Consider the following 13,815-nt stretch of genomic DNA (forward strand, 5'->3'; position numbering starts at 1 on the left):
CTTTGCCAAATTCAGAAGAATACAGTTTGTTTTTAAGCTACTTGGTACAAACTGATGCATTGTTCAAATGGAAAAAAAACCCCCAATTTAAGGGATAAACCAGTGTTTTATTTACACATGACAAACAACAAAGCACAGAAGTCATTTTATCAAAAAATATTTTTGTATTATTAGATGTTTCCCACTAAGAGACATCATTTTATTCTGTTGGATGTGTAAAAAAATATCATTAACACTTTCATGCATAATAGTCATTCTAGTGGAAACCTATTTACTCAAGAATGAGGATGGTATATTGTTAGTCATCCAATACATTTCCACTCACTGAGGAATAAATAAATAATAGGGGTTGGATTCAATTTAAAAAAAAAATCAATTTATTAAAGGCTTTGTAATTAATCTTGAATAATCACATTTTAATGGCAAAATATAATTTGCCCAAAAGAGCAACATTTTTTTTCATTTAAATGGATTTTAGGAGATTAATAAATCAAATAATAGAAAAAGAGATTAATATTGTAAAATCAGACTGTTTTAATGTCTGGAAAAATGCATTTAACTTTAAAACAGTAAAAAAAAAAAAAAAAAAAAGAAAACAAACCTGAACAGACCCAAAGTAAAAATTTTATTTTAATACTTTAACTGACAGCTGCAGCTCCACTTATTCTCTAATGAAGAGTCTACAACAGTAATTTTAGCTTTATAAATGTTTCATCCACACGCTTCAATAATAGACATTAATATCTGACAGTAAAACAGGACGGAACCATTAAACCAGCGTCAGCCTCAGTCTGATCATGCAGCAGAGATGAACCCCTCCTGTTCTGACTGCAGCGTGGAGCTGCATGAGGACCAAGCCATGTGGAAAACTTGGTCTGGTCCAAACATCTTTAGTGTTCATGTTTCAGCCCCAAGAGCGCGTTTGTGTATGTTGGTCGAGTCCCTCAGCCACGCATGTTCTGTGTTGGTGTTTCCACACAGGAGGCCAGTGTGCAGCCCCTGCAGCAGCTCCCAAAGGCTCATTCAATCACAGGTCAATCAGGTCAGATTTTCAAACGTTTATCTGGTAGGTAGTGGTCATGAGTTATGTGTAACCAAACCTGTTTAATGATCGTAACTTTTGCTGGCCCTCGCTAGCAGTTAGATGTTGCTTTGTCATCATGCAGCACAAATGTGTGTTTCAACAAGGTGAATGAACACGTTTAGTGACAGAATGTGATAATATTATGAAAAATGAAAGTATGCAGTATGCAGATGAATCAGGAAACTGGTAGAAATAGTAAAGACAAGACCGGCTGATTGTGGCTTATTTTAGGAAGCTTAACTTCAATATGCAGCACACTGCAAACGTTATGCCAACTTTAATATCTTCTAAGTGCAGTTTGATCAGTAACAGTCCATCGGTTGGGTAAATTTGTCTCAAAGGGGAGCTGATTCATTTGTGTTACTTTTGGTAATGGTACATTTGCAGATAAGTGGTAATTTGAAGTTTCCATATCTGAGTTTGCAGCAGCTGATTTTGGTTTGTGGTTCTCAAGCAAGCACCAACCCAGGAGAAGTCAGTAATTTAGGGTTATAAATCTGTGAGACATTGTTTAAACTGATTTCACGCTAACATTAGAGTACACTTACAATAGTTTGTGTACTTCCTTTTCAAGTTAAACTTATGACATTTAAGGTTTTTTCATGCTGAAAATGTGCTAATAGTAATGGCTCAACTGATGATATTGTGGTTCCAGTCCTCACCAATATCTCTACCTGTCATGATGTGGTTTGGTTCGGTGCCTTAGTTTCTGGTTTCCTGTTTTATTTTGTAGTTTTTCCTGTTTAGTTCCCTTGGTTCTTGTTTAGCTTCGTTGATTTCCTGTTCATTGAGTTCACCTGGTTTTGTTTCAGTTCATTCCGTTCACCTGTTTCTTGTTTGGCTTTCTGTGTATTTATACCCCTCAGTTTCATTCTTTGGTTGCTGGATCATTCTGTTGTAGTTAGTCCCCTGAGTGTTTTGGTTGGAATAAACCTTCTGGAATCTGCGTCCCTGTTTCCCTGATCTCTGCATTTGGGTCCACACCTTCACCATCCCTCACCGCCACCCCATAACAGAAACAATGTGGGGCTTAAGCCATCACACCAGGTCTTGTTAATAAGTGTCTCCTGCATAAGATGTCCACACTCAGGCCTACTTCATACCTACATCCTCTTCGACTGCTATTTTTTCTTAATTTTTCCCTAACAATATTGGGTTGTAAAAAATGATAAATGTGCAATAACTCTAAATATGTGACTTGCACACAGGACCCAATTCTATGCTATAAGTATGATAATATCAAGACTGAGTTTTAATATGAGTGATTATCCATTCCTTTTATAAAATGACAAATTAATATATTATTAACATACTATTTAGAATGATTGAAAAACATGGGCAGGTTAAATGTGAAGATAGGTAAAGGCAAATATGGAATTAATTTTTCGACTGACCGGTAGCTTATATCATTTATTATATTTTTGGTGTACCAAATCACCCTTGTAAGCCCCTTGATGATGAGAATGTCTCGCTTCAACCCTGCAGATGAGACAGAGTTCAACATCAGACCGACTTTTACTTGGTGGAGAGAGATCAGAGAAGAGACAGGATGCAAGAAAGATGGAATTAGCTGTGGTGTAGCTTTAATGAAGGAAAAGGGGGAAAGAAGGCTGAGAAAAGAGGGAAAGAAGTTCCTCTGTCAGATGACAGAAGAACTGGAATAAAAATCAGTGGCAACATGTTTGATTGACTGAAGAAGCCACTCTTAGCTATCACTGGAACAAAAAAAATGGAAAAACGGGCAGAAAACATCCCGAGAAGAACTTTAGAAAGTCCTTAACAAAGCCTGGAGAACAATTCCTGAAAACTTCTTCCAGAAATTACCTATCCCAGCCTAGCTGGCCTATCCCAGCTGGATTTGGGCAACAGGCAGGGTACACCCTGGACAGCTCGCCAGTCCATTGCAGGGCCACACAGAGAGACAAACAACCACTCACGCTCACACTCATTCCTAGGGGCAATTTAGAGTGACCAATTAACCTATCATGCGTGTGTTTGGATGGTGGGAGGAAGCTGGAGTACCTGGAGAGAACCCACGCATACACGGGGAGAACATGCAAACTCCACACAGAAAGGCCACTGACCAAACCAGCCAAGGATCAAACCAGTGACCTTCTTGCTGTGAGGCCACAGTGCTAACCACTGCGCCACCGTGCATCCCTTTGCACACATTGTTATGCAAAATTCATGTGTCTCACTTCACTATAACATCAGTCAAATTGTTTCTGTAAGCCAATTAAAATGTAATTAAATATTATGAGAAAGAAAAATATCTTTTAAAAATGCATTCATTCATCTGATTAACGATGGACATGTTTAGCTGTGTGTGTGCAGGTTACTGTAGGTTTACTGCTGAGCTGAGAGAAACTTTGTGCTGTTAATTTCTTCCACATAACAGTAAACAGGTGAACTACATGATCACCTGTCGGTCCTGACTGAGGTCATGGAACAAGTCTGCGTTTGTCCTGGATAAGTTAGAGGTGTGGCTTCCTTTTTGCAAGACACACACTGTGTGCATCGCTGCACTGCAGTGCCTTGGCGTTGAGCATTTCGCCTTTGTTGTTTAGTTTGAACCAGAGATTTTTCCAAATCATACTTGTTTATAATTTAACCCGGTCTGTCTGTCTGCAGCGCGACTTGTCGTTTTTCCTCCTCGAGTGGGAGTAACCTTCAGCTCCACCTCGCTGACTACGACACACTGGCTGGCCTCGCCACACTTAAAGACACAGGCCCCAACTTGCTAATCCTTTTGCATTAAAAAAAAAAAAAAAAAAAAAAAAAAGTACCATTTATTTTTTATTGCTGTTATAGTACTGTTTCAAAGCTCTAACAGTGCAGTACTATACTGGTACCAGTAATCCTATCAGGAATATTAATAAAAAAAGGAATGAAATTGTTAGGTGGAAAAGGAGTCCCCCCCCCCCCCCTCCTTACTCGATCAGCAGGAGCAGTCAGAGCAGAGGAATAGTGCTGCTCAGCTTTCAACTGATTGCTGTCATTTTTCAATTATGCAAAATCCTCCAACAGCCGTCAGCTGAGGAAAGGGACGGCGACTCAGAAATGAAGTGTTAGAAGAAAAGGTTCAACCTTTCAGTGCCCCTCCGCTGTGATTTAAAATGAGAAAAGATCCATTTATAACATGCATTATGTGTCTTTGTGTGAGTGTGGGCAATTACAGCAGTCCTTAATGGAAAAGTTCACAGTTTTGAGCTGGAAAGCTTTTCTGAGATGAGGAGTTCCAAGGAAATTTTACTGCATAAAAATAAGACGATGACTAAGCCACTTTCAGCAGGTCATCAAATAAACCCCTTTCGGTGAACAAACCTGAGACATCTCATGTAAAGTCTAACAGTCGGATGTAAAAACCAGGAAGTGTCATGAAGCAACAGTACATGAAGATTACTTTTTCCCAGCAGGATGACCTTCTTATTACCTTGCTTCTGGAACGCCTAAAAATGGTCTTTTGTAACATGACATGAAGTTTTATTTGCGGTATATACGTGCAGGCCTCACTGTTTGTGCACCAGTACAGGAAAGTAAACAAAACTATGGCTTTAAAACTTCAGAATAATGCAAAAATGATGGATATTTATAGATGAAACCGCATTACTCGAACTTAATTATCATGTTCTAATCGTTTGGTCGATGTCCTCTTTCCCCGACACAGCAGAGGCAGATGGCTGCCTGTCTCTGAGCCGGGTTCTGCCGGAGGTTTCCTTCCTGTTAAAAGGGAGTTTTTTCCTTCCCACTGTCGCCAGTGTGCTTGCTCAGGATGGGAGATTGAGTTGGATCCCAACTCAATCTGTTGGTTTCCTTATATAGGCTGTTATGAATTGGCTTTCATTATGTTTTCTTCTCTGTCTGTAAAGCGTCTTGAGATGGCATTGCCGTGATTTGACGGCAATGCCATTGAATGGAACTGAATTATTCAATGAATTTTTCATTAATGAAGGAGTTTCATGTAAGGAATCTTTAAAATCCACATATCGTCTTTCACAAAAATAATTTCTAAATTTAGACATGAAAATGTTACAAAATATGATTAAAAACTCTAGCTGGTATCATTACTGACAATTAATTACCTGCTTTGATAAATTGCTCATAAATCATTGGACCTGAAGGGGAAGGAATTCATCATGTAATGTTTTTAAGTGGTGGAGTTCCTTCAGCAAATGAAAAACAGCATCTTTTAATTACCAGACCGTTTAGCTGCGACAGCGACTGGTTTATTTATTGAAATCAAGGCTGTTAACAGAAACTCACCACTCCATATGCGACTGTGTCGCTGTAGGACCGCAGCTCTGGGTAGATGTTGGAGAGGAACCAGCTGAATGGCCGACACTTAAGTCTGGACCGCAGGGCCTTTCTCGCCGAAATGTCCCCAATGTCTATTCCTGAGTTCTAGCAGAGAGAGGAACACAAACACAGTATTTCACATTTCGAGCGTTTCACTAATACTTCTCTACCTCGAGCAATGCAATAAGCACGACGTGTTTCAACTTTCTGATCTGCAATGTTGCAATAAATCCAAAATAGCGAGAGCAGAATCCAGAGCTTCCGGGTCTTTTCAGCTCTGCTGCATCCTAAGAATGGCAATGCGAGAGCTTCAAACGAGACCCGAGACGGCAAGAAGATGTTCAGCGAACTGAGGCTTCTGTTCATTTCCTTTTATTAAAGCTGATTTGTTCTTTTTTTTTTCTTAAATTAGAAAATGACGTTAAATAAGAGAAATAATTATGCAGATCATGGAGGTGGACATGAGAAAAGACTCTTTGGGGAAATGTTAAATACTCTGCTGTGGAGACAGATAATTAAAAGAAGGGATGGAAATGTAATATTCAATCTAATATTACAAATTAAAGTAAAAACACACACATTTCTCGTTTCTAAAATGTAAGTATCTGTTTTTTTTCCCCTGTTGTTGACCTTTGCAAATCTGGTTCAGAATATTTGTCTGGCTACAATAAACAACATTAGAGAAAGTATCACCTCAGGCTCAAACACACACAGAGGCTGTTTTTCACTGGATGCAGGAAATGATAAAACGCTTCATGAACAGGCTGAATATTTGACGTTTTTCTTTGGGAATAATGCAACTGTTACGACTGCGGTCATCTTGTGTGTATGTTTTCTTGTGTTCTTATTTGTTTTTTTCAGGTGTGCGTCAGCATTGGACTGATGCGCCGCCCGACACCAGCATTGGACCACCTGAGGAGACGGGTCGGGACGGGATTGGCTCGCTACTTTTTTAAAAGGAAGGAGAACAGCGTGTCTGGTTGGAGGGTTCAGAGGGACGAAGCGGGTGTACCATCCTTCGCGTCGCGTTGCGTCAGGCTGGCAGAGCGACAGTGGAAAGTTTGGGAACTGTTTCCGGCAGCCTATTTGGTTGGAGTTTTCTCTTGTTTTTGTCAGACAAGGAGGTAAGAACCTGTTTTGTTGTTTTCACATTTATTTTGCAGGTTCAAAACCAGAGCATTACATCTGTTTTGTTTGTTATTTTGGCATTTGCGCAGTTTGAGATTGTTTTTTCCCCCATTATAAACTCTGACTTGTTTTTCAGATCAGACGTCTTCGGTTAGATCATTGTTTATTATTTTTGTTGTAAAAATAAAAGCATCTTTTCGTTGGAATATTCCCGTGTGCCAGTCTGACGGAACTGAAGGATGGTATTTTCCTGTTGCGCTCAGGAACCCCTGGACTGGGCGTAACACCATGGTGGTGCAGATTCTTCTAAAACTGTTTTGACAAAGAAACTATGCACCCATATGTGCACGACGAGTTGCTCCGAACCTGGTAAGATGGATTCTTTTGTGATGCAAACATGTAGTCTGATCCTAAATAGATCTCTGAGGCGCTCACAAAGATATGATGGAAGAGCATGAAATCATTTTTAAAAAAAGGAAACTTTAACAAGATTTGTTCTGTGGGTCCTGTCCACTTCAAAGTACCTGGTCCCTAAAATCAAACCTTGTGTAAGACCTCCTTTCCCAGAGAGCATGTTCCCCTACAACATCCTTCCTCAGGTGAACTCAAAGCATTTTAATGCAAAACTGATTCCCCTGAGGAGCCCTTTGACTACTATGGCCCTGGTTGCTAGGAGATGTGTAACATAACCTCCAAACACAAAGAACCAAGTACATAATTATGCCCACACACACTTTGTCACACACTGAGCACACTACCTGCAGAGGAACATTCCAGGCCATGTAGACGTGACTCTTGTACTGGTCCATCCAGACCTCCGCCACCCTCAGTGCGTTGCGACGCACATGAGCCGTCAGGTTCTCCGTGTAGGGTTTGTGGGCGCGCTCGATGTGCGCGATCCGGGAGCAGGGCAGGACCTCCACGCTACCACCACACTGCCACACCTGGTGCGATGAACACATTAACACAAACAGAAGCACGTCAATGACTAAATCCTTCAGAAGTCGCACTCGGCTCGCCAGCTGTGGTGTCCATCTTAGCATGACAAACAGTAGCTGTGGCAGGTCATGAGGAAAATAAAGGTAAAAACAAAACTCCCATTCTGGTCCTAAAAGGTGAGTTAAAATATCATATGATAGAACCGTCTGCAAAACTGTTGAAATAATCAAAGGAAGAATAACAATTATAAGAATCGTAATATATAAACCATGTACAGAAACAGACGTAAATTTCATCATATTAAATCTAAAATATTAGTGAGAACATACGAATCTGTATTAATGAACAAGCAGAGACAAACACATGTTAGTAAGTAATCAGCTGTGGATAAATCCCATGTGTGTTTACTTAAACAGAGACATCATGAGCACATTAATGAAGAAGTAAACAAATGGAAACGTGTAACAGTTAGCTGAGCAGCTGATATGTAGATGATTGTCCAGATGTTGTAGATCAGCTGCTTGTTCCAGGTCATGGTAATGTGCATCTAGAGACGGCGCCGCCAAACAAACACACCTCTTCAGAGATCACACAGATACTGCTCATGTTGCTCCAAGCAGGGATGGAGGGGTTCTCTCTTTCATCTATTCACATTATTCATTCAAGTTCAGTTAATATTTTTCCTTTTTTTTTTTTGACAAGATTAAACAATCTTCTGAAATGATGCAGTGAGTTAAAAAAAGTAACTATAGCAAATAAACTGCAGAGAAAGCAGAGCAGGAAAAGACTGGAGAGTCAGGGAAAATTTGTTGGAAATAAAATAAAAATGATGGTTAAATCCCTCTAGACACTCTATCTACAGTTGGAGCAGGACAGAATGAGGGACATGGCGTTTTTTTTATTTTTTTTTTCCTGTGAAGCTCTTTGGTTAAACTCTGTTTGAATTGTTCTGTAGGTGACTGGAACACACCTTCCCAGCTTCACTGCAACTTTTTCCTTTTTCCTTAAGTAGAGTCTGTTGAAAGGTCATGATCATGTACAGCAGTGTGGTATAAGAATAAGCAACAAGAAAATAACATTCATCACGTGCATCTGTGGTCCTAACACCTCTTTCCTAGACCAGCTTCTACACGTGTTAAACTACAGCTTAGTAAAAAGAGATTTATTTATTCGGAACGCCAACAAACAAACCAACCATGTGCTCATTAGTTTTCTATCACAAAACACAACAAACAGTTCCAACCGGTAAACTCTGTATTTCTCACTCATTTTGTGGGATACTGACATTCATTCTCCACATACTTGGAGCCATCATTGCTCCAAAGTTGAGAAACGACACCCACAGGATGACACAACAGCTGCATTTAGCTTCAAAGCGCTGATTCAGACATCACCAGCAGGATGTTGATTATGCACTATGACTGATTTATGAAAGAAATGCAATCTCAGAGAAGAGGCAGGGTGAAAAATGCATGCAGAATTAACTTATGTTAAGGGGCACCAAAGTACGGTGGCTGGGAAGTGCAATACAAAATATTCATTCATACATTCATTTTTAGGAAACAAATCTACATTTTAGTTTTAAAAAAAATAAAATAAGAAAAGAAATTCCGACTTGAGGAAACAAGTTTATATTTCAGGAAACAGTTTTAAAAGAGCTGAGATGAGGAAAATCTACAATTAGCAGAACAAATCCCGAAACAAATTAATAAAAGGCAGCTTTACACGCAAAGAGAGGGACTTAAACGCCGGAAGTGGCACAATGGGGACATCATTTTGTAGCAGACACCAAGATTTTGTAGTCTGCTAGTGAAAGTGAAGTCGGTAGAGCAAAATTTCCATATGTGCAGCTTAAAAGAGAGGATAATTAGGATAACATAAAAGATGGCAGGTGATGCTGCACATATAAAACACGTGTCTGTATAGGTCAGCTTCATCAGGATGTTGCAGCCGCACTGCGACGCTTCATTTATACAAGATCTTTAACTTCATGTTATTTATCTGTACAGTAACACGGTGGCTAAATAAACCAGAAATCTGTCATGTGGAAATCACAACATTTTCCAGACTCCTGGCAAAAGCAACACATCGAAACAGGCTAATTAATTAAGATAAACACTGATGGTAAATAAAACCTAAAGTAAACACACTGCTTTGTGCAGTTTGTGTCGTTAAAATGTGTGTGTGTTTATCTGGCTGCCGGTAAGTTCGGTGTGGTGTGTAGAGTAAGTTTGGTAGGGAAATGTGACGCAGCGGTCGACATTACTTCATTTTTATACATCTCTAACGTCACATTTTTAAAAAAAGTACATTCATAGTTTAAAAAACGGTCCAACACAGAATAAAATTGAGACGTGTTAACATGAACGACATGCCTCATTGTCAACATGCTATCTGACTTTACAGGCAAGGCGAGCAGCGTTACATCGACGACTTTACCATCCAGAGACAGTTTGGTGTAAACGTGCTCCTTCCACCATCTCGGTCCGGTTCAGACATAAATGGTTGAATTCAGAAAGCTGCTGCTGTCGGGTTAGCTGCTATCACTAGCTGTTGTTTTTAGCATCGGACCCAGGAGACAAAGAGAAGAGACGAGTTGAGATGAAAGAAAACAAACTAAAAAAAGGGAGAAAAGCAGTTCTGGTGACACAAACATACGTTTCTGGTAACTGCTGATTTCTGGTAATTCTGTGCTTGACTTCTGCGTTTCTTTTGCGCTGCATGGTCAACATTTATGTAAATTGAGGCACTTTTTTAAGACGCTATGAATAAAATGGTAGCTTGTCAACATGGGACATATATATAAATAAACAAATAAATCTGTAAATATAAAGCTATCTGGATACAAGTCTATAGCTAAATGAGAATGTTTCCCAGAATATGCCCTTCTTCCTGATGAAAAACAAACAAAAACATAACATCCCATAGTTAAAGTAACAAGCAAAACTTTAAGTAAACGTGTGATAATTCCCATGATAACATTGTGCAAAACATTCTACAGCGAGAAGCCTAGGAGCTCAGTGTAGCGACCAAACTCTGCAGAATGCACATGTGCATAGAAACCGCTGTTCTCTGCGTGCACCGTGCGTGTTGATGTACTTATCCATTCTGCAGCCCAGCCTCCCTCCCTCTATTTTTTTTTTTTTTTTTAAAGCTCCAGCATAGAAAAAGCAAAACTGTTGCACTGGCTTGGTGCCCAGGCAGGAGCACAAACAAAAGCCAAATCCCGAGTTAATACATGCCACTTTCAGAAATGCCTCAACGCGCTCCATCTTAGCTTTACAATGTGGGGTTGGAGTTTAGGAAGCTATTCTTCAGGTTTGACAATCAGCGGTACAGAAAGTGGGTTTGCAGAGCGAGATAGAGACTCAAACAACAAAACAGCGAAGAAGAGGAAAGAAAACAGGAAAAAGTGTGAAACATGAAATAAAAGGTGTTGGGACAGAAACTGGAGCCCATCCTAAAGTTCTTGAGAGATTTTTTTCCCCCCAAAAAAACACCTAATTTAAATAAGAAAAAGCCCCTTTACCTTTTTTACAAGCCACTGTGACACGCTGTTTTTCTATTCCAGTTTGTCGCAAAATAAAAGTGATATTTGTAAAATTTCTACAAACTACAATTGCAATTTGGAAGCGTTTCTATTGAACAGTGTTCAGCACATAAGTAAAGTTTCATCAGCCGGATGAGAATTTACAATACTTGCAGCATAAGTAGTTGCCATGTTGCGTTATTTTGGGGTTTTCTACTTGCGGTAGAGGATATTCCACGGCTTTTTGAAGCCATTCTCCTTCATTTTCCTTTTAAATTTGTTGTAAAACTCTGCATTTCACTGTTGTTTGCTCCATACCGTACCATCTGTACCAGAAATAAACTGGTCACATGACCTTTTTACGTCATGATCAGGGATATTTAACTGTGAAAAAAAGTGTTTCCATCACAATTTTGCAATATACTTCTGTACTAAAATGTCTAAAAAAAAAAAAAGACAACTAATAAAAGTGTAAATCTTTGTAAGCCTTATTTAATTTTTTTTTTAATGTAGATGTTGCCATTACAAATTTTTAAAATTGAGATATTTAGGTTTTGCGAAGTTCTAGGTGTAATGGAAACACAGCTACAGTTAAACTGGAATTTGTGAGTCACTAATTTGCATATTTGACTTGGAGAAATCAGCCCATTTACAAGACTAATTGTTTCTCACTGTCTCTTTTTCCTGCTTTAACGTGGAACAAATCTCTCAAATTTGTGTTTTTAAAAGTTTTAATGAGAAAACGAACAGCAACAGACACCAACAAATGAAGTTTGGAATAATAAATCACTGAAAGACATCGGGGGGAAAAAGACAGTAATAAATATGCACAATATGATGCCACGGTGTAGACGAAACTTCTTGAAAGCAAATTTTATCACAATGGGAGCAGGCAGGCCAGAAATACACAGCGCTTCCACAGAAACTGAAGGAAGAGAGGGAAAAAAATCCCATCACCGATAACAAAGGGCGCCTCTGTTTGGTATGAGGGAGATAGAAATAGAACAAACTGGCTGTTTTGTGGCTAAAACCTTCAGCTGAACTCAACATATGATGAATTATTTAGAGTAAGAGAAATGCCCTTGAGACACAAATGCAGAACCGATTCTGTCAAAATATCACTGCTCATTTACAAAGTCATCGATCTGTAAAACGAGGCCTTTGCAGTGCAATCTGCTGCGCCAGCAAAGAATGCAAGTGTTGACATTTCTTCTCATTTTGTATTTTGGTTCAAAAAGAAAAAAAAAGGAAACAAACCTGCAGACTTTTAGGCTTAGATAACGACAGTTTCAGACAAACAGCCTCATAGGACTGAAATGCTTTAATGATTTTCCGACAGCTCAACATTTGGTGGGGTTATCCTTTCCAGATTCAGCCCTCTCTGAACTGTCATTGTGCGAACAAGCACAAGACGTTCAGCCGAAGCTTTGGAGCGCCTCTCCACCCTGAACCGGTTCATTTCAGTCCGGTGTTTGTTGCCGTCGCTTCAACAGGCAACTGATTTCCAGCGCTGTGCGTGACTCCGAACCCCTTTGTCTGTACACGGCGCGGAAGTAGCGTAACGTGGGCGGAAACGGTCGACAGCTGGAGGGCGCGTCTGAAGTGGGTCAGAAAAACAGATCGCTGGGGTCGAGGCTGCAATGTTGAGATGTCCCCTGCAGAGGGACCAGCTGTTCACGTCGTCGCTGTCAACGTCAACAGGTGTTGTGCTAATTCGTCTCTCCAGCGGGGGGCTTATACAGAGCAACGCTGCGCTAAGAACGCAACAACGGGGGTACATTTTGGTTGCCATGGTGGTGATTTTCTCTATAAATCAGAGAAAAAAGGAGTTGTCCGACTTGAATAAGTTGACTGTGGACATGACCATTAAGACTCAAAGTCCGATTTCTGCTCAAATAATGAAAGGCAAAACCACCCAAACTGTCCAGAAACAATAGTTAACTTTTGATGAATTACATGCATGACACTACCTCATAGGTTATATCAGAAGACGGTGTTTTAATTGCACAAGAAATGGAGAAGGAATGGCTGCAGACACTATCTCCTAGCTGGCTTGATAATGTCCCTCTGGAAGAGCTGGAAACGAGAAAGGTCTGGGGATCACAGCTCAATCTGTTGCCCTCATGACCAGGTCCACGATAAGCGACAGAAAATGGATGGATCGGACATCCACCGCTTTCCAGTTCAGCCTATAAAACATTCATCACCGTGGAGACAAGATGCTCTGCTTGTGAGGCTCTTTAATTACATTGCCTTGGTAACAACATCATTTTTCCATGGGCAGCAGAACTGATTGGAATATGCTGATGCAATTACTTTCTTCAAAATGAAGTTGATCAAATTAGATCAGAACTAATTAAAACTAAAACACCAACTCGCTGCTGCCTTTAATATAAAACTCATTCTAATTACAAAAATGTCCTGTTACACAAACAGACAGCTTTTGGACTTCGTCTAACTAAAGTTTAATCAACAAAAGGTTTAAAATAAAAGTAATTTTTGGTCTTGATTGCCTTAGAGAAGCATCATGTAAACTTTTGGATCCTAAAAATACGTATTTGATTAGTTTTGATGAAACGCTATAAGCGTTCCTGAAGCTTTGGTTGTCCATCAACATTTGCTCCTTGGATGCTGCCTTACGATGCAGCTGAATCCTGCTTTACGGAACTTACTGCGCGCTAGTAACTGGATATCAACGCACTTGCAATGTGTCAAAGGGAGGGAGAAAAATAAAGACGGAAAAAGACAGGAAGAGTCAACGTCAAACTGGCTTTTACTGGTTGGTGAGAGTTTAGAAAAGGCAGGATGCAAGATGGATGCTGAATTAGTTGTTACGTGT

At 39.8% G+C, this 13,815-nt stretch overlaps 1 protein-coding gene across 2 annotated transcripts in view; it reads right to left on the reverse strand.

The window, feature by feature from the left end:
* The window catches only part of galnt18a (UDP-N-acetyl-alpha-D-galactosamine:polypeptide N-acetylgalactosaminyltransferase 18a), a gene marked incomplete at its 3' end in the record, with an annotated part of 247,101 nt that overhangs the window by 58,255 nt on the left and 175,031 nt on the right, over nt 1–13,815 (reverse strand). For both annotated transcript variants that reach the window (XR_013771649.1, XM_079256126.1), the window contains exons 7-8: nt 7,267–7,452; nt 5,348–5,485 (exon numbers count right to left, since the gene is read on the reverse strand). Coding sequence is in view for 1 of the 2 variants with exons in the window: in XM_079256126.1 (XP_079112252.1) it covers nt 5,348–5,485; nt 7,267–7,452 (324 nt within the window). The remainder of the gene's footprint in view (nt 1–5,347; nt 5,486–7,266; nt 7,453–13,815) is intronic.

Source organism: Telmatherina bonti (genome assembly GCF_933228915.1).
Source record: "Telmatherina bonti genome assembly, chromosome: 2".
In the NCBI taxonomy this organism is placed as follows: domain Eukaryota; kingdom Metazoa; phylum Chordata; class Actinopteri; order Atheriniformes; family Telmatherinidae; genus Telmatherina; species Telmatherina bonti.